Source organism: Phoca vitulina, unplaced genomic scaffold (genome assembly GCF_004348235.1).
Source record: "Phoca vitulina isolate PV1807 unplaced genomic scaffold, GSC_HSeal_1.0 scaffold2, whole genome shotgun sequence".
NCBI classification, from domain to species: Eukaryota; Metazoa; Chordata; class Mammalia; order Carnivora; family Phocidae; genus Phoca; species Phoca vitulina.
In genome coordinates, this window is record NW_022589705.1 from 69,995,579 (window position 1) to 70,021,484 (window position 25,906).

At 52.7% G+C, this 25,906-nt stretch overlaps 1 protein-coding gene across 3 annotated transcripts in view; it reads left to right on the plus strand.

Moving 5' to 3' along the window:
• RIMS3 (regulating synaptic membrane exocytosis 3) overlaps positions 1–25,906 on the plus strand; it is a 39,286-nt gene that overhangs the window by 6,166 nt on the left and 7,214 nt on the right. Inside the window, exons 2-8 of one of the 3 annotated variants that reach the window (XM_032431759.1) lie at positions 7,392–7,522; positions 9,819–9,994; positions 14,606–14,853; positions 20,231–20,372; positions 22,705–22,817; positions 24,926–25,027; positions 25,355–25,494. In XM_032431759.1, the coding sequence (XP_032287650.1) occupies positions 14,637–14,853; positions 20,231–20,372; positions 22,705–22,817; positions 24,926–25,027; positions 25,355–25,494 (714 nt within the window). In that variant the 5' untranslated portion in view covers positions 7,392–7,522; positions 9,819–9,994; positions 14,606–14,636. Of the gene's footprint in view, positions 1–6,389; positions 6,479–7,391; positions 7,523–9,818; positions 9,995–14,605; positions 14,854–20,230; positions 20,373–22,704; positions 22,818–24,925; positions 25,028–25,354; positions 25,495–25,906 lie in introns of those variants that run through there. The other 2 variants (XM_032431769.1, XM_032431752.1) reach the window with 2 other exon arrangements.

Sequence of the window (25,906 nt, forward strand, 5' to 3'; positions counted from 1 at the left end):
ACACTTTGAACTTCTGGCAGTTCCTCTAACACGTCAGGCTGTTTCGTGCCTCTGTGCCTCTGCACTTGCTGTTCCCGCGCCTGTCAGCCCTCCCCCACCTCTGCTTTGTCTCCCTGGAGAATGTCCTTCACTCTTCAAAACGGGCTCAGCTACCACCTTTGCTGCGAAGCCTCTGCGGACCCTTCCAGCCCTTCCTGGACGGTGGTAACTCACCCTCCTTTGGCCATATCTGTACAGAGTCTACATCTCTGCTTCCATGTCTCCCATTAAGCTGAGCTCATCCGGTGCAGACACACTGATCCCCCCGCTCCCCCCCCCCCCCAGGATTGTTCATCTTTGTGCCTCTAGCTCCCAGCTTCTCCCCTTTCTTAATTAGGTCTTTGCTTGTATATAGAAACCCACTCAAGCCAGCTTCAGTAATAAAGAAGGGTTTATTACCAGGACACAAGGGATTCCTGAGAACGGAGGGGCAGAAAATCGTTAGCTTCTGGGAGGCAGGACCTGTAGGCCAGGAGAAATGGAAGCAGCCGTTCTCTGCACCTTTCTGGCCGCCTTTACCTTTCTTTCTCCACAGACTGGGTTTTCTCTGCTTTACCAGAGCCTGGGCAACCTATAGTTGCTGTATGTTGTCCTTCCTTCCCGCCGCATTCAGAGAACCCGGGGTTTGGCCCGTCCAAGTCCAAATTTGTATGAGAGGATCTGATTGGCTCTGAGTGGGTCAGGTGCCCACCCAGGTCCAATAACCTGCAACCTGCTGGGAAAGCTCTCAAAGTCAGACAGGCAGACATCACTCTTGACCCCGTTGGAGAAAGGTGGTGGTAGGGAGGGTCTTTGTTGTCTGCACAAGTACGTTGAAAGACATCTGCTAGGATCCTTAGAGTGCCAGGGTGTGCTTGGCCCCCAGCCTTCCATCTGGATAGCCCCTGGAGAAAACAGCCCAGGCATTGTGACTTAAAGGGGAGTCTTACTGGGGCAGCAATGCCCAGGGCAGGCTCTGAAGAGCCTGTCAGTTGTCATTCAAAGGCCAGAGCAGAAAGATAGGAAGATGAGACCCTGTATTTTCTCACCTCTCTTTGGAGCAGGCAGAGAAGGAAGAGGAGGGCATGAGCAGACAGGATAGTTCTCTCTACCAAAATCATATTCATTCTCTAAGACGGAACTCATTTCCTCTCTTCAGTGAAGAACCATGCCATACCTACCCGCCCCCAGCAGCCTTTTTTTTTTTTTTTAACCTGAATTAATTCTATTCTTTTTACTTCCCTGGTGATAACATTTTTCAGTCCTCACTTTGTGCCAAACTCTATGCGCATGCATTATTTCATTGAATCCTCACACCCTATAAGATAGGTACTATTATTATCCCCATTTGACAGACAAGGAAACTGAGGTTCAGAGAGGTGCCATTATTCGGCTAGGGACACACAACAGTGTGACTCCAGAATAAAAGCTCTACTTACTCACTTGCTTGTTTGCCTTCGGGATTGTGAGGGCCTCATAGGCAGATGCAAGGTTACCATTCTCCCTCTACTCCCCCCTGCCCGGGAAGGGGTCAGCCTAGAACAAGGGCTCCCAATGATGGGACAGATGGAGGCAGGTAGAGTAGAAAAGGGGGATGGGAGTTGAGGATCTACCCTGTGTAGCTATGTGACTCTGAACAAATCTCTTAATCTTTCAGAGCCTCTGTTTTCTCATTCAGAAATGGGGATGATAATTCCTGCTGTGCAGCTCATACTAGATGGTGGCTGTAGGGACAATTTATAAATAGGAAAGAATTGCGCAATTTCTAAGGATTGTTATTATCAGAATGGATCGTAGCACCAAGGGTCCAGCTAGCCACTGTGCCCAAGCTCCTCCAGGAGGCGGGCAAGCCTAGAGCTTCCCACCGTGGGGGGTAGTACCTTCAGCAAGACCTGAGGTGACTTTCAGTGGCTCGTGGACCTGTCATTACATAGCATTGGCTCACGTCGTGAGAAAGTCGGTTACCTTTCAATTCCATCAAGTCCAAGGTTGTTCCAGGGAGAAGGTGCCAGTGTGTCTTTAACAACTTTCCAACACTGCTGCCCTTCCCTTTTTAACAAAGAGGTCTTGACTGGCAACTCCATGTAGCTAAAATTTAATAATGCAATTTGCTTTTACTGTATTTATTTTACCATCATTTTCTATTAAAAGCAATAATAGCCTTTGCATTTATAGTAGTAACACAGAGTTTCTATTTACAGTATATGCATGCAAGTTAAAAGTGTCAATTTCAAGACCATAAATAAGGAACAGAACAAGAGTATGGAAATTTGGCAGAAATTGTCGAGGGGGCACATTATGTGGAAAATGCAAAATTGGGAAGTGGTATGGGGATGTCAGAGACATGGCCTATTGGCCTAGATAATCTTGAAGGGCCCTTCCACCTGCCTGGAAAATTCAGGGGTCTCTTCCTGCTCTGCCAGCCTGTTTCCCTCTCCTCACCTCATGCCCTGTCTTGGGTTTCTTTCAGAAAATCCTGCCATGATTATTCTGCAGAGAGGAGAATTTGTGCCACTCTACCCTCCCCTGCTGGAGAGGGAAGCTCTTGGAGTTGGGCTGTCTGGATGGGGGTAGCATGTCCCCTCAACTCTGAGGCAGCACTTGGGCACTCCCGGGGGGGCAGCGGGAGCTGCAGACTCCACAGTTCTCCTGGTCCCCACGCACAATACAAACCTCAGGGCCTCCCAGAAGGTGGCAGTCCCAGGGAGCACAGAGGCTGTGGGAGCTGCAGGTGAGGGCAAGGCCATCCCTGGAGCCTCATGCCCCAGAGCTTGGGGCCTGGGGACAGCAAGGCTGGGGAGGCTTTGGGGTCTCAAAGATCCCCTTTCCCCTGCTTCCCCCCTTCCCACCTCTTTGTGCTTCTGTCTGTCTGCCCTGGGGGATTGGGCAGCAACCCCCGGAGGCCTCAGAGTACACACAGAATTTATCCACAGGATTCAACACTGGGGCCAGGCAGGAGGGATGGAAGTCCTGCCTGTCTTTTCCCCAGTCCCATGTCCACAGCAGGAGGGCAGGCCTGGGCTCCAGGAGGGTGGTGGTGGGCCTCCGTAGTGTGACGCATGTGCTTCCGTATCCGTGGTGAATGCCTGAGGGTCTCTGTGAAGGCATACTGTGTGTGTGTGGTGTGTGTGTGTGTGTGTGAGAGAGAGAGAGAGAGAGAGAGAGTTTGTGTGTGGTGAAGTAGCTCTGGGCGATATGTCTGAAGGACTCTGTGAAGGCATACGGTGTGTGTGCGCACACAGTGTGTGATATGTGTGTCTGTAGTAAATGTATCGGAGCTTCTCTGCGAGGGAGTTTTCGGGCAGCATGTGAGTTTGTGTGTGTGGCACGGTGTCTGTGTGACGTGCCAGGGGGTCTGCAGTGAACTCTCCGCGCAGTGTGTGTCTGCGAGGCATATTGTGTGTGTGCTATGTGTCTAGGTGGCTTGCTGCTGGGTGTGGGGTGTGCCTGTTCTGTGTAGTCGCCGTCTTCGTACAGCGCGCGTCTGGCTGTGCGGTGCGTCTGAGTGGCCGCGGGAAGCTGTGTGGCGTGTGCGCGGGTCTTTGTGCCCCGGGAAGGGTCCGGGGGCGGAGCGGTGTGCGGGGAATGCGGAGCGCGCCTGAGGGCGGTGTCTGTCTGAGCCGGGCCGCGGGTGTGCTGGGTTCCAGGGGAGGGTCCCCAGGGCGGGTGGCGGGAGCGGGCGGCGCCTTCCGGCTAGGCGCGGGGCTGGTAACCCGAACCCGTTCCCCCATGAAATATTGATCGAGCCTCGCGGCGGTCCTGCCTAAACAAGGGCCAGGGGACTGGGAGCGGCCTGGGCCGGTCGCTGTCCATGGTGCTGCTGGGAGGTGGGGGGAGCCAGATCTCCCCATCCACCAACCTCCTCCGCGGGAGGCGGGGGGCGGGGGGGGCTGCCTCGGAGTATGAGCTTGCCTGTTCCTCCCGCCTGTGACTCAATTCCGCCACCCCATCTAGAAAGGGGGAACGGGGAGCAAACGGACATTTTGGGGGGATCAGTATCCCCCAGGGCTAGGGTAACCATAGGGCTGGGTTTGCCTGGGAAGTCTTAATGCACATCTGTGCTGTGATTGTTGGTAGCATCTCTGCTCACTCTCAAAAGAGTCCTAGTTGGATGATAAATTATGTGCCTCCCGGCCATAAGGTTTTGCTTCAAAGACCCCTTCTCCCCACTTCTCTACTCTGCCCTGGGGGTTTGGTAGGTTCTGGGGTGTGCACATATCATGTATGTGTGTTTGCAGGTTAAGGGATCGTCTTCCTGTGCTAGGGCTGATCTGGAATAAGTGATTGGGAGCCCCAAGCCCCTTCGGATCCTGCTGAAGCCCAGACCTACTCCAGGGAATCCAGTCCTCTTCTCCACCAATTCAAATGCTGCTTTCCATTCAAGCAGTGCTCTTTTTTGAGCCTGGGCTTCCCTTGCCCTTCTATAGCCTTGGCTGGGCAGGCCTTTCCCTGGTTTTGATGTCACAGTATGGTAGGGCCTCCAGGTTGGCCATCTGTATACCCATGGTATCTTCTCTGACCTCTCTGCTGATTCTCCCTTCAGTGGATTCTATTTCCCTCCTACCCCTAGCTGTGGGTATTACCTGCCACCCTTTGCTCACTTGTATTCCCCTCTGGGCATTCTTTCCTTTCTGTACCCCATTTTTCCCTTCAGGGTACACATCCAAATCCTGCCCACACACATTGCTCTCCTGGGCTCCGCTGAATCTGCTTACCTGCCCAATGCCTTTATGTGGGAGTTGCAGTATTATGTCAGACTCATCACATCTAAGATGGGACTCATCTTCCCCTTAAGCCAGTGTTTTCCTCTGGGACCTCAAGCTTTGCTGATGGTGCTTCTCAGTCTCCACCCTTCCTGTAAATCACTTTGGATTCTGTTTTTTCTTCTCCCCAGCTGTGTCCCATCACTAACTCTAGGCAACCCCCAAGCCTTCTCATGACTCCTGGCCACCCCTTTCCTTTCCCCATCTGCATTATCTGAAGCAGTGCAACCTTCTTACCTGCCTTTTGACTCTTCTTCCTTCTGTCAGACTTTCTTCTGAGTCTGCACTCAGTGTCAGATTGATCTCTGTAAAACATTTTCTCTAAGTCATGTCAGATTTCACTCCCTATGGGATTAAAGCCAAGCTTCTTAGCCCTGCATTCAGAGCCCTTTATTGGCTGTTCCCAGCCTACCTTTCTAGCCCTCCCTTCCACAATAGTACTTACCTCCTGTTCCAACTGTATTGCTCAAGTCACCATCCTGCCAACATAGCACTTTCTCTCTGGACCTTCCCAGGTAGTTCCCACCTCTTTCCTGCCAGCTCTACCTCTCCAAATCCCACCTATCTTTTGAGGTACTCTGCAATGCACCTCCCAATGTGCCTTTACTGGTCTCCCTATCCCAAAGCATTCACTCTTGTGGAACAACCAGAATATCTTATCTTTAACTTTGGGTGGTTCATAGACCAGCAGTGTGGGGTATCACCTGAGATCTTGTTAGAAATGCAGAATCTCAGGTTCCACCTGGGACCCATGGGATTGAGGTCTGCATTTCAACAAGATCCCCAAATGATTTGTGTGAATATTTAAGTTTGAGGGTGCATTCATGAAGGGTAGGATTTTGCTTCTGTTTGGGAATGGTCTTCAGCCAGGGCTGGTTGTGTTCTCAAGTGTGAAGTCTAGCAGCCCCCATCTGGTGACAGGTGCCACATTGGGTCACATCCCATGAGCTATGGGAAGGGCTGAGATTGGCTGAGAAGCATGCATACTTTGCCTGGACCCCTCCCACCTGGAATCTATTCCCCGCAAGGCCCCAGAGCTCAAGCTCTGTAAATCTGACTCCGGAAAGCACTCTAGCAACACAAGGAGGAATCAATTAATCAATGAAAAAGTAGTTATCAAGCAGATAGCAGAACTTCCTCCTCTTCACAAAACACATATTCGTGGAAATGACTGTTATCTTAATGTATGTTTTGAAAAGAAAAATATGTATTTTAGTTTTTCTTTATGATAACATCAATATAGTTTCTCAAGTGGGAACTTAGAAAAACACAATATGTCACATGAAGAAAATAAAAATGACTCACAATTCTATACAACTATAAATACTGTTAATTTAATCTTTGTTTGAGATCATCATTCATTCATTCAACACATTTTTACAGAGCCCTACTATGGGCCAGACCTGTGCCAGGCCCTGGAGGGTCAGGGTGAAGAAGACATGGTGTCTATTTTTAGGCAGCTCACAGCCAGGGGCTGGGATGTGGGAGACAAGCACTGAACACATTAGGAATCGCAGTATATGAGTTTACTAGGGCAGCTGTAGCAAAGTACCGCAAACTGACTTGCCTAAAACAACAGAAACTTATTCTCTTACAGTTCTGGAGGCTAAAGGTCCAAGATCAAGGTGTTGGCAGGATCGGTTCCTTCTGAGGGAGATGCTGTTCCATGGCTCTCTCCTAGCTTCTGGTGACAGCTGGTAATCCTTGGCATTCTTCAGTCTGTTGCTGCTCACTCCAAACTCTGCCTCTGTCATCCCATGGCATTTTCCCTGTGTGTCTCTGTCTTCACATTCTTATAAGGACACCCTTATTAGGGACCACCCTACTCCAGCATGACCTCAACTTAACTAATCACATCTGCAATGACTCTCTTCCAAACAAGGTCGTATTCTGAGGTACTGGGGTTTCTACCTCAACATATCTTTTTTGGGGGGAGGGTGGGGGACACAATTCACCTAACAGGCAGGGACAGTCCAGAGTCTGGGAGAGCATGACAGGGGGACTCACTTTATCTGGGAAGACTCTCCTAAAAAATGACACTGCAACTGGGACTGAGCAATGAGTAGGGATCAGCCAGGCAAAGGTGGCTCAGCAGGTAAATACAGGGCCCCAGAACATGAGGGTGGGGAGGCTGGAGAAGAGCATTCCAGGCAGATGAGAGACCCAGGGCACTTTGGAGGAATGGGAAAAAGGCAAGTGCAGCTGAAATACAGAAGAGGGGCAAGAGCATGGGATGAGCTGGGTCACTGGGCTTATGGGCCTTGGTGTGAGGGGGTTTTTACTTTATCCTGAAGGGAATGCAGAGCTATGGGAAGCTGTCATTCAGGAGTGATTCATTCTGCTTTGTGAGCGATCTCCTCACAACACTGAGCTGTCTAAAGGCTGTGTGGTTCCTCTCTATCCCCGGTTCTGAGGGAAGACACATGGCCATGTCCTCAGAAGCCCCCGGCTGAGAGAAGATGCACATGGCAGCCCAGGCTGAGGAATGAAGGCATGGCCATGCCTCCAGGGGCCCCTAGTCCAAGTTGGGAGGATAAGCCCTGCCCTCCACCACCTTGATCTGAGCAGGACACAGGGTCCAACCAGCTCTGGGTCTCTCTTGCCCTTCAGTGTCCTGAGTCCTTAGAGCTGGCGACGCAGATTTGGGCCTGGCCGCCTCACCCTCTGCCCTGCCATGAGGCCTGTGTCCGAGAACGTGTCCAGGACAAGCGCATGACCCATGGAGGTCCCTGAAGCCAGAGGTACAGATGCTGAAGGAGGCGAGGGGCTAGGTTTAGCAGGGGCCATCTTCTTAGTACCTTGCTCCCCTCAAAGAATGTCTGGGCTATTGCCTTTCTATGCAGGAACCAGCCTGGGGCTCAACCCATCCCTTACCACACCCTCAGAGAGCCACCTCTTTACTGTGTGTGATGGGGAGGGCCCCCCTGCCCCAGGCTGCTTGTCCTCCCTTGTCTGGGCTGGGTGGGCCAGGCTGGGTGGAGGAGAAGTGGGTCAGCTCCGTAGCCATGGTGACTGCAGCTGCTCCCTGCCAGTCTTCTCATCTCCTCACCACAAACCTCCCCGAGGAGCTCTTTTGTCCGACCTGCAGGGATGGGGGCCAGGAGCGTGGTACTGGGGGCTGGAGCGGGGATGCGTGTGTGTGTGTGTGTATTCAAGCTCACACAAGCGCCCGCCCGGAGCTGGCGTGCGTGCCTCAGCCAAGAGAACCCAAGATCCAGGTAAGACACTTCCCACTTCCCTGCCCACTGAGGGGATGGGCTCTTCCCGCCTCTCTGGGCTGGGCAGGGGCCACAGAGGGGGGTGTGTGTATGAGTGTGCGTGGGTGTGTACACATATGTGAGTCTGCAGACGCCTGTGGCTGTCAGTGAGGCGGCTTCTGTGTGCCTTTGTCTTGGGGGTGCATGGCATATCTGTGTACGCATGTGATTGTATCTTTAAGTGTATATCATCTGTCTGGGTGTGTAGGGTGTGTGATCACACATTTGAAATCAAGTGTCTTATGTCTCTCCCTGTGTGTGTGCATAGCGTTGTGTGTGGGAGTCTGGCTGGGGGGAGACAAAGGTCACATAATCAGGAGGGGAGCTGGCATGGTGCTCCCAATGCAAGCTGGGTGCGCTCCCTCAGCCCAACCTACCTCTCCCACCATTTGCCAGCCCTGTCACCCGCCCATCTCTTCCTGAGGGGGGAAAGGAGAGGCTAGAAAAAAGAGACCCCTTCTCGCCTTCTGTGGAGGCAGACACTGGCCTCTGACATGGGCACAGATTGGGATGGGAGATGTGGTGGGCAGCTCTGGTGCTGGGTTAAGGTTGAATCAGGGGTCTCAAATGCCAGACCCAACATCCAGTGAGGGGCCAGGAGCTGAGATGCTGGCAGAGAAGAACACAGCCTCCGTGTCAGCTCCCACCTCACCTGAGAGGCGCAGGGACCCGGATCCCATGCTATCCTGGGCTCGGGGTGGAAGCAGCCCGGGCCAGAGGGAGAGGTGATCCTGTTGGTCTGTGAACCTTCCCATGAAGTGGTTGCATCTGGTGTGCAATCCAGACCAATACGCACTGACCCCTGTATAGTCATTACAAAGGCACCATTCTGAGTAGTAACAGTGTAGTTGCCCAGCTGAGCAGTTAGCATGTTACCAATCTTTATTTTGCAACATTTCATCTAATAATCCTAAGGCGGGCATTATTGTCCCCACTCAAGAGATGAGGAGCAGTAGGCTCAGGGGGTTTGTTAAGGAATTGCCCTGTGTCATACAGCTTGTAAGTGACAGATCTAGGTTTTGAACCAAGTCCGTCTGTCTCCAAAGCCTGTGTGTGTATGTGTGTGTGTGTGTTTAAAGATTTTATTGATTCACTTGAGAGAGAGTGAGAGCCAGAGCGAGAGGGAGAAGCAGACTGCCCGCTGAGCAGAGAGTCGGACATGGGGCTCGATCCCAGGACACTGAGATCATGATCTCAGCCACCCAGGCACCCCTAAAGCCTGTGTTTTTAATCACAGTGTTATCCTGCTCCTCATTATACCCATCCAACACCCAGTCTACCTGGAGAGTGGGGCTGGGTCCAGGTGGCAAGTAGACTCCTCACGTAGAAGAGGAGATAGAAGTTCAGAGAAGCTGAATGATTTGCTCAGGGTCACATGGCTGGGGGTGGAGCCAGGATTCCCCCCCACCCCCGGGCATGTCACAGAGTCTGGGGAAGGACACAGACCCCATCAGTCAGGGGGAGGACTGTGGAAGGAAGAATAGGGTCTAGAGCTCCTTAGCAGTTGGACCCCCATGTGTCCCTCATGTGTTAAAAGTCTTAAAGTTGTGTGGGGGGCTTCAGCAACAGTAGTTTGACATTAAAGTGCCAAAAAGCAGATTAGGGGACCCAGGAGTTGGGACGGTTTTACAAAGTAGGAAACAGAATCAGAGAGTTTAAATGAATTTGCTCAACATCACACAGCTATCTCTGAAGTCTTTTTACACCACAAGCTACTAGAAGCTCTTAAGGACAAATGTTTTCGCTAGCCCTTCCTCTAAACTTCCCTCTTTCCTTCCAGACTCTTAGCACATCATCTCCTCGTGGGAGCTACCCTGATTGCCTTCACCTCCTTCCTGAAAACTGGTGTCTGGGCAGAAGTTAACTGAAGCCTCGTGTAAATGCCCTAGGGGTGTGCTGTTGAGAGGGGCACAGCCCCCTGTGATGTGGAACACCACGCTCAGACTCATCAGTTCGGTGAGTTTGGGTTTTCTTCAGAGTGGGGAGGAAGCACCTGCCAGGTGATGTGGGACCTGAGAGTTAGGAGACTTGAGTCAGAGCTCTGGTTTTGTCACCAACGTTCTATGTGACCCTGGGTGTGTCTCTTTCCCATCCTGGGCCTTAAGGTCCCACTCTGCAAGATGAAAGACTCAGGCTGGAATAGGGATGGCAAATCTATTTTTAATTATGAGCCAGTTCTCACCAATTGGTTGAGAGGGATTCGGAGGTTAAATCTGGCCTTGATGGGAAAGAATTGGATTAGTGATGTCTGTTGTGGGTGGACCTACCGTCACCCTGTGACAGATTCCTTGCTCTCTCCTGTTGAAAGGGTGGGTAGCTGGGTTTATCTTGGGCTTTCTGATCGCCTCATTGACACTCAAAAAAAGGCTCATGATCTGGTTAGACACGTCGTCAAAGGGACCAAGGGGCCTGGGTAGCCTGGCAGAGCCCCGAGACCCCTGTTGCCAGGATTCAAGAGATGGTTTGGAGAGCCCTTAGTGTACTAAGACTCCAGGGTGGAGGCCAAATATCCATGGCTGGAAAGAAAACACTAGCCTCCTTCCTTGAGGAGCTTGGAAGGTCTCTGCTGGCATGGAGCTTTGGCAGGAGTGGGGACAGTAGTCCTTGTCCCTGGATGGGAAATCCGAGCCATAGTAGGAGATGCTGCTGTAGTAGTAGTAGATGGGAGTCGGCTGAGAGAGCTCCAGAGTGAGGTCCCTGTGACCTGGCGAGGGAGGGTTCCCTTCCTTGGGGAGCCGTGAACTGGGCTGGGGAAGGAACAGGCATGCTCAGAGGCAGGGAATTGTTGAAGTGACTTTTGTGGGGAGGATGTAGTTCATTTAGCAGTCTTTCAGAACGACCAGTATGGGGGGTGCTATGTTCTGTGCCTTGCTGGCCCCTCACCACCCTGCCCCCATCTCTGCTTGCTGCCCCTCTCCCTGTAGTGTCATGGCTCAGGGCCATCACTGGGCCCTGTAGTGTCACTGTGAGGAGGCTCTCCTCCTGTCTCTTTGTCTCACTCCTCTCGAGCTAGACCAGCTGTCAGAGAAGCACCTGGAGCCCCAGTTCTGAGCCTGCCAATGCAGTATGTGTTCACAGGCTCTACTCTCTAGTTAAAAGGGCTTCTAGAGATCACCTAATCCAACCACTTCATTTTACACACAGATGAGGAAATCAAGGCCCAGAGAAAGTGACACAGGAGTCTGTGTAACGTTCTAATCCCACTTCCTGATTCTTACTTCTCCCAGGCCACCCACCCCAGGGGTCAGGCCCTAAGACCTTGGGTCCCCTGCTTCGGGTTTGGCTCCTCCTGGCCCCTGGAGGGCGGCCTGTCTGGTGGGGCCCTCTGAAGCATTCATCAGCTCTCCAGGCCCCCTGGGTGATCCCTGGGTGGTTAAAGATGAGAAAGTAGCTCCAGATGGTGCCGAGTCCTGGATGTCAAACCATCTGCTTGTCAGTGTCATTCCTTATTCATGAGGAAACATGAGCCCCTGGGTTGGCGGGGTCAGGAATTTTGTCCCATACCTTCCTCCCTTCTCAGCCCCTGGGAGTGGTACTCTTGAACTTCCTGTAGCCTATGCCGGGGAGGCACTTGCTTCTCCAGCTGTGGTCTGAGTGGGGTTTCTCCTGCCCCTCACATGCTCATGCCAGCTGTGATAACCTGGGCCAGAGAGATTTTTTGCATCAGAGATCTTTTTTTTTTTTTTTTTTGCAGAGTTTTCAAAGAGCCAGAGACCCAGGGCAAAGGCTGAAGGGGAGGGATGGGCCCACACCTTTGGGTGAGCTCTGGGTTGAAGGAGCAGGAGCTGCTGAGCATGTGTGCATCTTTTTTTTTTTTTAAGATTTTATTTATTTATTTTGAGAGAGAGCATGAGTGGGGGGGAGGGGCAGAGGAAGAGGAAGAGAGAGAATCTGCCGTGGAGCCCAAGGACAGGGGGCTGGATCCTACAACCCTGAGATCATGACCTAAGGCAAAACCCAGAATAGGACACTTAACCGACGGAGCCACCTAGGAGCCCGTATGTCTGCATCTTTGTGGGAAAAGGAGAGCTGGGTTCGAGTCCAGGTGTTGCCATTTCTTAGCTGAGTAGGATGGGCAAGGCCTTGACTTTTCGGAGACTCAAGTTTCTCATCTGTGACATGGAGATTACCACACACCTAACAGGAATACTTTAACGAGTAAATTAGGCTTATACTGTAAGCCCTCTCCCACCATCCACCAAAAGACCATGCAGATACCTCAAAAAACACACAAACTGGCACTAGATTTGGAAACTAAAGAGAAGAGATCATCATAGGCCCACGTCCAGGGGACTTTCCATTAGCTGCAAGGTTAGTGGGGGATGGATGGAGAAATAGAATCTGGGACTCTGCACATATCACGGGGTGAGCAAAAACAGCCCAGACAACCACAAAGGAGGGAGAACACAGCTTTGACTCATCCCCACTGTCAGCCCCAATTTGCCTGGTTGGCAGGAGCCGCACTGACCAGGAGGCCAAGCGGCTACCATTCGCAGCTATCTGGGGACTGAATCCTTTAGAGTGGCCCCTTCCTTCTCCCTCATTCTCCTCCACCCACACACACACTTCAACTCTGTCCTTTTGAAGTCAGATACCCTCAGGGTGACAGGCCTGAGGGCAGAGGGTCTAGCAGAGTGACCTGAGCCCTGGGATGAGGAGCTGCCCTGGCAAGAGCTCTGTAGCCGGGGACAGAGCTGGGAAGGGTTATAGGCAGAGCCTGCCGGAGCGCCACTTTTCCTATACCCTGAGCGGAGGACACCCACTGCTGTATGGGACTTTGGGCCAAGTTGTAGAGGCCGGCAGCTGGCGATCCCACCTCTGTGCAAAAGTGAGCCATAGACGCATGCTGCCCTGCTCCCTTGCTCCCCCAAAGTGGGTCCCAATGCCCTCTTTCTTCCCTCGTGCTCATCAGATTTAATATTTAATTATATAATCAGTGACTTACTGTCTGTCTCTCCTCCTGGACTGGAGGCTCTGGGAGGGCAGGACCACGTTGGCCTGGCTCACTGCCATATCCTTGGCACTCAGCCTAGGTCTTGGAATTTTAGGGGCTTAAATATTCGTTGAATGCAGCTTTGGAAGGAATTTGGCAATATCTTTCAAGAATCAAAGAAATGTTTGTGTCCTCGGTATCAGGTGGGATGCTTTGGGATGTAACGGAGAACACTGATTCCAACTGGCATAAGCACATTATCTGCATAACTGGTTAGGCCAGAAAAAGGCAGGCTCTGGGGTGGCCTGAGGTCCTTCCCATTGCTCTGCGGCACTCAGCGACACTGGCTTCCTCCTAGGACTGGGCCCTCCCTAGGGGGAAGGGTCTTGAGGGAAGAAGTGGGGGAGGGAGACTCCACCTCTCCGAAAAGCATGGAATCCAAATCTTCCCCTTAAGTCACATGGGGCCAACTGAATCATAGGCCTGCCCTCGGACCAGTACTAGTTACCGAGGTGAGTGCCACTCATTGATTGGCTTGAGCTAATCTGGATCTACCTCCAAAATGGGATGGGTGGTACCTGACAAAACCAGCACTCTGCCAGGAAGCAGGAAGGGAGAGTGGACGTTGGGGAGGCTCCCAGCAGTCTCCACACCCAGCCCAGTCACTCTGTTTCTGGGAATCAATCCTAAGGAAAGAAGCAGATCAAAGCAGTGTAGAAACATGTTTATTGCAGTGTTATTTAAAAGGCAGGAGAGAGGGGAAGAAGTCGGACCTGATCTAAGAGGTCACTGCATTGAAATAGTTAAGTCCATTATGCTACCACCATACAACGGAATATTATGGTGGTATTAAAACATGTATACCGTATATTAAAACATGCTAATGACATTGGGAAATGCTTGCGATCTGATGTTAAATGAAAAACACCAGGATGTAAAATTGTATTTGCAGTATGAGTTCAATTATTTTTAAAAATGCATAGATAGGAAAGACCCTGGGAGGGAAACGGGTTAAAACACCTCCAGAGGCTGCCGCTCTGTGGGATGCTTCAGGGTGACTCGTGCCTGCTCCTTTATACTTCTCTGTGCTGTCCCCTTTAGCAGGAGGTCCCCTTCCGTCGTCCCCCGAGGCTGGGGCCACTTTTGCTCTCCTTGTTCTTATTATTGGCTGTGAAAGTAACCACACCTACTGAATATTTACTCCATGCCTGACACTGTTCTAGGTGCCTTCGCATGCTCTAATTTAATCCTTACAACAGTCCTGTGAGGTAAGTGCTTTTATTTCTCATTTTGCTGAGGTGTTCACTGAAACCCCAAGGTGCTTGGTCACAAGATCACACAGCCGGTGTGTAGAGGCCTCTGGAATTCGAGAGTGGGCCGAATGACTCCACAGCCTCTGCCTTGACTGCCAAACCAGGTCACTTGCCAGGACAGCCATATGCTCATAAGAATGGTACCATTTATTGAGCCAGATGCTGGGTACACTCTTTACCTTTATTTATTCATTTAATCCTCACAGCCTCAGAGAGGCCAGGTGACTGACCCAAGGTCACACAGCTGGGAAGCGGTGGGCTGCAGTAGAGTGGCTCCAGGGCCTGATGTGGGACCCCATTGTCTCCTGCTCTCCCCCACAGGGTTGCCTGAGGCCTTGCCGCCCCTCGGACCATGTTTAACGGGGAGCCGGGTCCGGCCTCGGCCGCGGCCTCCAGGAATGTGGTTCGGAGCTCCAGCATCAGTGGTGAGATCTGCGGCCCCCAGCAGGCTGGGGGTGGGACCGGGACCACCATGGCCAAGAAGCGGCGCAGCAGCCTTGGGGCCAAGATGGTGGCCATCGTGGGCCTGACCCAGTGGAGCAAGAGCACGCTGCAGCTGCCCCCGTCTGGTGAGAGGGCACAGGACTCGGAGGGCCTGGGTTGGGGCACCTTGTCATGACAGGGCACCCAGGGAAGGTCGTCACACCCACAGATCCTTCTAGAGCACGTACCGCATACCACGTGCTGTTCTGGGTCCGGTCCATGTCCTGACTCAAGGAATCCCTGCAAACTCCATGAGGCAGATACAAAAGCACAGAGAACGGGGAGTAAGATGCCCCAAACTACATAGCTAGTGGGCTGGTGGAGCCTGAATTCAAACCCCAGCAGCCGGGCTTCTGGGTTCATGCTCCTAAACTTTATACTCTGCTGCCTCCATGCACAGACGTACACATTCATCATCGATGCTTTATGAACCAGCCGTCGTATTCCTGGCACTGTGACAAGTGACACAACTTCACAGACACACTTCCACAGGATTCAGGCTTACCTGTGTTCTCTGAGTTTCCCAAGTGCAAACAGCCACCCAAATGTAGTTACAGTTATGCATATACATTCCAAGTCACAAGAGAGACACACACACCTTGCGTAGTCACATAAACAGTGTGCCCCGTTGCTCAGCTGGGCCACCCCTACTGCCAGGAAAGCATAGTACAGCCATTCACACTGTTCGTGGTCATGCAAATCACACAAGCACAGCCCTCTGCATACTAATGCACAGACCCAGATGACAGAAGCGTTGTTACACACATGCACACACAATGGCCCATGGTCACAGAAGCACGCTGCACTCCCATATGCCCATACCTCGTGAATCCAGATTCACACACACCTTAACAGCTACATCTGGAAACGTGTATTTTCTCAGACACCTAGTTTTGGAATGCCAGTTATGCTCAGACTGGTGGGTGACCCACTTTGTCACACACAGTCACACTGGACCCCACATCACAAAAGAGCCAGCCCCCCCGTCCCCCCGCCAAGACCTCCTCACTTTGTGGCATCAGCCAGACACCAGCTGGTTTTGTTTTAAAATCTCTTCCTGCTTATTTTGTTCAGAGTAACAACTTTCCCAGGAAACCTTCAAATAGGGCAGCTGGATGGGGGTGGTGAGGGGGTGGGGGCGCCAGAGGATCCAGAGAGAATGCTCATCAAGACTCCCAGTTGGGGCTGAGGGTGGGAGACTTTTCCAGGCCTTAAAATAGATTTTTACAAAGCCCTTCACAGGAGCACGTGGGATGGTCTTTTCCAGCAATCAAGCTTCGATGTGGTTTCTGGCTCAGGGAAACGCTGGATGGGGAGGGGGCTGAGGTTTTCTGTGCCCCGGGATGGGCATGGCCTCTGTAAGTGTGCAATTTAGGCCCGGTACTAGGGAGTCAGGGAGATACGGATCCAGGAGTTGGGCTGGTACAGGACCAAGGGGTGAGATTAAGCTTAGGAGATTAAGATTAGGTTGAGGAGGTATTGGACCCCAGGAGTGTGGCTTCAGGAGTCCAAACCCTGCTAATCTCCAGCTGAATCTACCTGGTTCAGCTTCAGACCCAAAGGCTTCTTCATGCCCAAGCGATTTGGACAGACAGTCTTCCAAGGCCCAGGCTGGGACCTGAGTCACTGGGAGACATTCTGGTGGTCGGCCTGGGGCTGTCCACCTACCCAGACTCCACAGTCAGCAGGCAGGGATTGGAGTAGACACCAAGAAGACCTGAAGCCTCAAGGGGAGATGAATGACGATAGGGCTTCAGGATCATTTGTCTCCGTAGTATGCAAGGGTACAACTGAAGGCCTGGGCCTGAGCCAGGTGAACGGCCCAGATGCCCTTTTAACTGAAAGTCTCTGTGGATCACCTAATCTCTGAATGTGAGAGCAGGGAGGGCCCCTTGGGATCATCTAGTCCGATATACTCATTTTATTGATGAGGCATCTGAGCCTGGAGAGAAGGCACTTTCCTGGAGAACAACTTCAAGTTGGCCTTCCGAGCCACACCCTGTCATTTGCTAGTTGGGTGACTCAGGCAAGTTATTTCACTTCTCTGAGTCTGCTTCCTTGATTGTGGAATAAGGACAGTGATACTTGCCTTGCAGAGTTGTCCAGGGAATTACATGAGATAGGATATACAAAGGCACCCAGCCTCGTGCCTGGCACATAGTAGATACTTAGTAAATTGTCAGTGTTATTATTGGCCATGGTCACACAGTAGGACCAAATAAGAAGTGAGCTCTCTAGCCCCCACAGCTCTGCCCCCTTGCTTATAGCATACACCTCTCCCCAGCCTTGAGGTTGCCAGTGTCCTAGCTTGGAGCCCCATCCTGGGTGGGAGAGTCTGCCCCAGAGGGATGTATGGGCTGACTCACCATGGGCACTGGCCCGGGAAACTCTGTTCTGGGAAAAGATCCTAGCAGGGTGTTCCTGCTGTCCCCAGATGGGATGGTTCAGTTCCCTGCTAGAATCCCTGCAAGGCTGGGCTGTGTGAAGTTGGGACCCAATCTTCTGAGCTCTAGGTCTGCCCCTGTAGGGGCTTCCTTCCTCATGGTCTGTCCATACAATGTATTGGCTCCAGCCCCACCCATCTCCTTTGTTTCAAGGCCTCTGTCCTAGTTCAGGCCCCGTGATATCTAGCCTGGACTATTGCCCCAGCCTCCTCTCTAGTTCCCCTGCCTCATGCCTGCCCCTTCCAGTTTATTCCTCACATTTAACTCAAGTGGCCTTCCAGAAACTCACCCTGAAACTTTAGAGTTTAGTTCTAGCTCTTTAACTCCCCATGGGACCTTGGGAGAGTCATATTCTCCCTGGGTCTCAATTTCTTCTTCTGTAAAATGGAGCTATAAAGACGGTCTTAGTCTCCCAGCTTCCTTCTAGATCTAACACTCTCTAAGTTGTAGGAGCAATGATGAGGGTAGGGTCAGAGCTTTAGGGTCCCAGGACATAGGTAGGTTCTGGCCTGGCCTTAGGCTGGGCCATTCTAGCCTCTGCCCAAATGAAGCTCCTCGTTTCAGTACCAGGGACAGCAGCCCTTCCCACCTGGGCTCTGGGCTCTGGGAAGAGGGTTCAGGACCATTCCAGGAGATGCCATGGGCAGTGCTGCTAAAGGCTCTGCCTCTCCCTTGTATGTGGTGGGACAGATGAGATGGTTCCTGGAGTCTTTCAGTCTCCAGGCACCACAGAATTATTGCAAGCAATTTGGCCCAGTTCTTTAGAGAGAGAGAGAGAGTCTACATAAAGTTACTCCCAGATCGACAGAGTTCAGACTGGACAAGACCTCTGAAGCTGCAAGAACTTCCTCCCCACCCAGAAGATATGGAACTTAATCTCTGCTGAATCACTTCTCAAACCAATGTGGACTTGATGGAGAGGAGTGAAAAGTAGGCCGTCAGTAGACCAGGAGAGTGTGGGCCTGGGGTCTGACCCCAGCCCTGTGAGCACGTGAACCTCAGGCTCCCCATCTGTGAAATGGCAGTGGGGGGCTAGCGAGGTGTCTCTAATACTTCAGGATTCTGTGACACCCCTACCCAGGGGCTTACAGTGCATTGGGTAGGTCAAAGAAGGTAAATTTTCTCCCAAGTGGGTCTAGAAGAGGAGGGTTGGGGCCATGGGGTGGTGAGGCTCTGGCTTCAGCTCAGGGTGTGTGTTGTCGGGGGAGGGGAGATATGGGGGAGGGTAAAGTGCAGCTCCCACAGACCCATCTGTCTCCTAACTGGGTTAGAGGGGATGTGGCAGTTAGGAGTCAGGGATAAGGTGAGCACGCTACACCCACCATCATTGCCCAGTCCTCTGTGTGGTGGGTCACACACTGTTTGTGATCAAGTGGTGGGGTTCAGTCAGGTGTTATGGTGTGACGGTCACATGTATGTGGCAGAGTGTGTTGTGTGTATGTGTGACTAAGACCTAGTAGGACTGTTAGTGACTGTGTGCCCATTATATGAACATACATGACCTGGTGTGGGAGATCACTGTACTCATATATGTGGTTGTTAGCACTCATGTGTATCTGCTTATGCTTGTGTGAAAGAAATACGTATCAGCTAAAGTGACTCTGTGTGTGTTTGAGAGAGAGACACAGAGAGAGAGAGATAGACTGATAGACATATCGGTGGTCTCATTGACTTGTGGATAGTAGCTATTCCAATATCCCAGAAGCTGGGCTGGCTTCAGAGAAGACATTCCTCCTCACCACCGGCCCATCCCCACTCCCAGTCCCCCCATCCCATCCATTGGTGGGGCCGGCCCTCTCAGCCTTCCCTCCCGCTGGGGGGACTTCCTGAAATGTAAGTAGGATGAAGCAGCGAGACTGAAGCCCCCCTTTTCTCAGGCTGGCATTTTGAACAATGCGTCCCCAACACACCACTGGGGTGTGGCCCGGAGAGGGGGTTGCCAGCATAACCGGCTCCCCGCTCCCCACTGCTTTTGGAGGCTGTGCTGCCAGCCCCCCTCCCAGCCTCCTCAGCCCTGGTGGCAATTCCACTCTTAATTTGCCCAGGCCTCTAACCAGTGGCTCCTTTGGCACAGTCCTTATGTGATGCCACCTTCCCTTCCTATCAAGCTCTTCAGGCAGTGAAGCTTCAGCAGGGGCAGGCCTACAAACCTTCAATTCAACCCGTCTTCTGCTCCCCCCCACCCCCAGGAGGAGAGGGTGTCTAGGGGGACCTCGTTGCAATGCTGAGGAGGTTGCCATGGAAACCCAGGCAGGATGGTGTGCTGCTAGGAGAGGCAAAGTGCCCCATGTTCCCTGCAAGGCTCAAGAGGGGGGCTGAGGTGAGGGTAGAGGGCCCTCCAAACAAGAGGTACAGAGACACGGAGTGAGCTCTCACCATGTGGTTTCTGGGGTTCTTCTGCAGACCTCTCAAAGCCAAGGTCTGTTCAGGTCAACCTAGTGGTCTCTCTCAGTCTTGCTTCCCTAATGGCCTCTGCACCCCTCCACACACATCCCCCTCCACATTCAGACCCACCTTGAGAATGCAGGTTAGTTTCAGAGTGGCCAAGCTTCCCATGGGGGTTTTATTGGGCCTATGAAGGTATCACAGAGGTGGAGTGTGAGGTCCGGGTGTGATAGGGTTCATGAGGGTACCTGGAAGAGGGAAAGCAAATCTGGGAATGCCAGAGAAAGCAACCTTTCCAGAAGAGAAAGGAACACTTTCTCCATTTGGGGCAAAGGCTGGAATTGAGTTGGGAAGGTGGCCATCAGGGTGCCTGGCAGGGATGAGGGTGAACGCTGCAGGGCTGGGCTGCACCTGGTGACTTCCCACCCCACAGCCCCTCCATCCTGACGCTGCCTCCAGCCATCTTTCTAGTCTTCGTCCCTGTCACTCTGCAGACCAGCTCAGCAGCGCCCCTGCCTCCAGTCAGAGCCCTGCCCGTCCTGCCCCATCCCAAGAGGTGACCTTGGCAGCACTCCCACAGAAGCCTCATCACTGATCTGACCTTGTTCCCTTTCTTTGTTTTCGGGGGTCCCAGAAGGGGCCACCAAGAAGCTGCGCAGCAACATCCGGCGGAGCACAGAGACGGGCATCGCGGTGGAGATGCGGAGTCGGGTCACACGCCAGGGCAGCCGGGAGTCCACAGATGGGAGCACCAACAGCAACAGCTCCGAGGGCACGTGCGTGCAGCCCATGTCCACTCTAGTCCCCACCTTCCCGCATGGTCCTCTAGTCCCAGAGTCAGGGGGCAGGGTGGGGAAATCTTTCTGGCTGGGTTTCGGGTCCAGATGTCTGGGTTCCTCTGCGTCCCTGCCTTCCGTGGACATCCGCTGCCTGCGCCCCAGTCTTCCTCTTGCTCTGGGCTGCTGTTTCCCATCCAAACCCCCCAGCGGCCCCAGGGGCAGTGCATCCCATCTGTATGTTTCATGCCTCCCAGCCCCCAGCACCTACACACTGCCCTCAGACGAGAGGGCTCTGGAGGAAAATGTGGACCCAGAATCCTTTTCGATCTGAAACCATTGTTACGGCTCAGATGAATGGAGTTCTCACAAGTGGTCTTGCATGGAGCTGAGAGAAGGAGGTTGGACTGGATTGGTGTTTTTCAAACTGTGGTTGGTGACTCAGGCAGGAAGTAAAATCAGTTTAGTGGGTCAAAACCAGCATTAGGGAAAGAAATAGAAATTTCAAACATATCCTGTGGTGTGAGGATGAATTACCTTGTGAACTTTTGTTTTGGTTTTTTAATATATGGATGCACAGAGGTCTATGATGTTAAATGTATTTTTTCCATTGCATGGGAGTTGCAGTCAAAAATTCAAAAGTCACTGGGTTAGATATTCCCTTCGTCCCTCCCAAATCTATGAAGCTGGTTATACGACTAAGATTTTCTGGTTCGGCTTCATCAAGGCCCATTGATAGCAAGGCCCTGTGGCTCTATTATTTAGGATTCTATGATCTTGTGTCTCATTACTGTGCCCACTTCCATGAATGCAAATGGCCAGGGGCATTTACTGCATATGCAGGGTGTCACTAGGCACTTCAGATGGGTGCTTCTTACTCTGGGATCTACCAGCCACCATCAGACCAAAAACTGTCTCATTTAACACTGAGGGATGTCAGCACTACCATGATCTCCATGTTCCATGTGGAGAGACTGAGGCATGGGAGGAGAGTGAGGTACCCACCCAAGGTCACAGCTGTTCAGTGGTGGTGGAGTCAGGGTTTGAATTAAGGCCATTTGACTCTATAACCTTTGTTCACAACCTCTACACTCTCTAGACCAAGCTCCTAAAATTCTGTGACCTTGAGAGTCTGTGACCTTATTTAACCTTCTCAGGTTTTCTTCAGAGTGTGGGCTGGGGTTATTGCTGACAGCCAGTAAGAGTGGGTGGGCCTCGAAGCCCCTTCCCTCAGAGTGGAGGCCAGCCTTGTTGGGGAAATTCAGGCCCTCTTTGACAAGTGTAGGCAACCCGTCTTTCTCCTTGCCTGTCGCTGGCCAAGGGGGACTCAAGGCCCAACTTTCCAAGTGGGGAGTCGTTCTGGGACAGTCTGATCTCTCAGGCCAGATACCTGGGCGATTCTAGGAGGTCTTAGAACTTTGGTCCATTGTAGCCCCCCGAGCAGAGCTGGGTCCGCCCTCCCCCATTGGTCCTTTCTCTGCTGGCCACCCCCAGAACATGTAGCCTTGAGCGCATAAGGGGGGGCACTGCCCTCGATGTTCACAGCAACATCATAACTACCATTTTATTGTGTGCTGCTTGTCTGGAACCTTTCACGCACCAGCTGCCCCAATCGCCACCATAACCCTGCAAGGTGGGCATCGCATCACTGTTTTACAGTCAAGACAAGTCTTACCTCTCGAAGCCTCTGTTTTCTCGTCTGTAAGACGAGCGTAGCTCCCGCTGCACAGAATGGCAGGAATGAACTCGATGCGTGCGGAGCGTTTGGTGCGCTGCTGGCGCCCGCCCAGCTCTCGATCACTATCAGTGTTGCTCGCTACTGTTTCCAGGCCCCACAACCAGGGACCACCCACCATCGCTCGCCTTTTATCTCAACCCTGCAATTGTGTTATTTTGGTCTCGGTTGCTGTTTTGGACACCACCTCATGTTATCGACTTGGATTCCAAACATATGGTCAACTAAACCTCAGTTCTTAGAACTTGCTCCAGGCATGGAAATTTCTGGCCTATGTTTCTGGTTCTTGGCACTCGTATCCCCAGGGGAGGACATAGGTGTCCCGCAAGCCCTGCCTTTTAAGGGTCACCTTAGAAAATCCTGGTGCTTGAGGATTAGATAACATTATTATGTTTACTATTTCTCAAGGGACACCAGAGTATTTTTATTTAACGTGCAGAGATGAAGAGTTCTGTTTGTCCCCAGCTAAAGCAGGGCACTCGTGCTATGGAGAGGGGAAACTGAGGCACAGAGGGGCATGGCCCAGTGTCCGCGGGGCGGAGCCACTGCATCTCACCATCCAGGCCACCTCATGTGCCCCTCTGCGTCTTCCTCCAGGTTCATTTTCCCCACCACTCGGCTTGGGGCTGAAAGCCAGTTCAGTGATTTCCTGGATGGGCTGGGGCCAGCCCAGATTGTGGGGCGACAGACATTGGCGACGCCACCGATGGGTGAGTCTTCCTGAGGGCCGAGCGAGCGGGGTGATGGCGGCCACGCCACAGAAGGGGTGAGCTCCGTGGGGGCCCCGTGCGACACAGGGCTAGCCGCAGAGAGGAGCCCTCACTCTGGCTTTTGCGCCAGCCAGAAGGAGTTGGCTGGGCCCTCTGAGGTCCCTCCCTCTTCAGAGAGGACAGGGGTTCCCGCTTTGCTCTGCGGGCTACCCGCAGCGGCTTTACAACATGGGCCGCCCTCACCACACGCCCACCCGCTCTCCCACCACCAGCTGCACGCCTGGCAGTGCTGAGTGCCTGCTCGGTGTAAGACGGTGAACCAGAGGCATCGCAGCTTTGATGCTCAGTGAGTCTGTGCTACCCCTGGTGCTCTGTGTGACCTTGGGTGGTCACTCCCCTTCTTTGAGCCTCCGTTTCCTCATCTGTAAAATGGGAATAAGAATCCCTGCCTTAGTTCCGCAATCTAACAACAATTCATCGAGTTCCTATCTGATGCTTTGAATGAAGTGTTTCATTTACTCCTGAGGAACTGTGTCTTATTGGACTTGTTACTTCTACCTGCCTGGCACCTAAAAGCCTTTTAAATAATTTTCTCATCCCCCTTCCCTGCAGCTGGGACCTACTTCCAGGGTCTCTACTCAGTCCTCTCAGTTGCACTTCTGGCTCCCTCCCACCTCCCTCCCTCTCTCCCTCTGTCTTAGATACTGGTTGTGTTGGCTCTGGGGGCTCCTCCCAGGAACTTGCTTCCCCAGAGATGCCCCTTGCCTCTCCCCCTTCCCCATCAGTCCAACCTGAGCAGTCTGCCCCCAGGCATCTGGACTCAGTCCTCATTGGAACAGTGTTCGACCTTTGACCTCACAGCACATGAGGAAGCGGGGCTCAGACAGTGCCCTGCTGCAAGCCCTGCACTGGAGCTGGGTTTCAGTCCCAGGCCAGTACTCTTCCCACTGCACTGCTTCGGTTTTCTCAGACATGCTTCCACAGGAGACTTTGTCCACGGGGACCCTCGGAGGGTGAGCACCAGCTCTCCTCTGGCCCTGGGGTAGGATTTGCCTAATTCTCAGCCTTTGCTCACAGGCTCTTAAGGGCCTGGGGAGTCTGCTTTTCCCAGCCCTAGGCCCAGCCAGGGACTGGGAGGCAGTGAGAGGAGCCAGCCACCTCCACAAGGCTTTTGTGCCTTCCCAGCCTAGAACACTTGTGTGTGGTGCCTCCTGGTGTCTAGAAGTGGGAAGGACAGGCTTGCCTAAGCTTATCTCCTTAGGGATGTTAGAGTGAGACCTCCCCTCTTCCCTCCCTATGGGGAGGTCAGAAATAGCTAGAGGGAGGGTGATGACTTCCAGGATGTTTCCTGAAAGTAATAAATCCCCATCTTCCCAAGTATGCAAATACAAACAATTACATGATAGCTCGGAGTATCTAAAATGGGTGGCTGAACCCAAAGTCTGGCCAATTTTAATTTCTCTGCATCAGGCTTATGATTCTGCATTCCTTTGAAGGTTGTTCCAAGTGACTAATGCATAATTTCAAATTCCGCTAACTGATGTTGAACAAAGCTAAGAGTTCTAGAAATAACTGACATGACTTCATACAGAACTTGCCTCGGCGAGGTAATCGTTTGTGGGAGCACAGTGAGGAGTTCTCAGTTCTCTGCTCCCGGGAGAACCGGCCTTCCCTGCATCCTTTGGCTGGGGTGCGAACAGGCCCTAATTCCCAGGCAATGCCTCCTGTCCCGCGCAGGCTCCTATCTCGGCATCTTTTCAAAAGGAGAGTCTGTAAATATTTGGGGAGTGGCCGAGGGCTGCTATTCTGCTCAGTAAGACAGGAGCCCCCCAGTTCACTGGGACTTACTGGGAGTTGGGCAGCCATTCGTTGCTACCCAAGCATGCCTCTTGAGGGTCATGCCCCCGCCCTTGCCCCAGGGGACCTATCAAAGTATTTCTCACCTCCTTTCAAGTGGCCCCTCGAGAGCCGTTCTGGCACAAGCAGTCTTCTGCATGTTTTGCCTGTTCCAGCACTGTAGCGCCCTCTGCAGACTGCGCTCTGCACAGCAGCTGGCCAGCCCGCCCCGGCTCTGCCTCTGCCTGGAGGGTCCCTTTTCTTCCTTGCAGGGGACGTGCACATTGCCATCATGGACCGCAGTGGCCAGCTAGAGGTGGAAGTGATTGAGGCTCGGGGCCTGACCCCCAAACCAGGCTCCAAATCCCTCCCAGGTGAGGCCGAGCAGCGGGGAGAGGGGTTTTGGATACGGGGTCCTGCCAGGCAGGGGTGTGCAACTGAGCTCCGGGTCTAGCGTGTCCTCAGCTGCCCGTTGGCCTAGATCAGTGTTCTTGACCCCGGAGTCATGGCTGGCCCGGAAGGCCCGTGGACAGGGTTGAGGGGAGGGGAGGATGGACGAGTCAGTGTTTGAGCCCATCTTTTCTACTGCTGTCCACTGGTCAGCTCATCCCACTCACCTTGCTCACCTCCAGGAGCAGCAGGACGTTAGGGGATCAGTCTGTCCTGGACCCCTCCCCAGCATGCTTTCTCCCATCCCTCAGCCACCTATATCAAGGTTTACCTGCTTGAGAACGGGGCCTGCTTGGCCAAAAAGAAGACAAAGGTGGCCAAGAAGACCTGTGACCCCCTGTACCAGCAGGCTCTGCTTTTCGACGAGGGGCCCCAGGGCAAGGTGCTGCAGGTGAGTGCTACGGGGCCCCTGGGGCAGGACGACTCCCCAAAACTGCAAGTTGTAGTTTAAAATCTCTTTCATGTATGATGCGTCCTCTGCCAGGCACTGTACCAGGTGCATTAATGCGCATGACCCATTTGTTTTCACAGCCCAGTGAGGGGTTTTTGCCCCTGGTTGATTTGTAAGGAAACCAGAGTTCAGGGGGATAAGTCCACTGCCCACCCGCCACCCCAGGTTGCTCAGCTTGTAGGTAGAAGCAGCGTTTGACCACCGCCTTCTCTTTCCGCCTGGTGCTAATGCTTATTGCGTATCAGCTCCGTGCCAGGCTCTGGGCGAAGGGCTTTCCAATCCTGACCTCCTTTCAGCCTCCAGATGAAGCTGTGAAGTAGGTATGATTCTCCCCATCTTGCAGTCTCAGAAA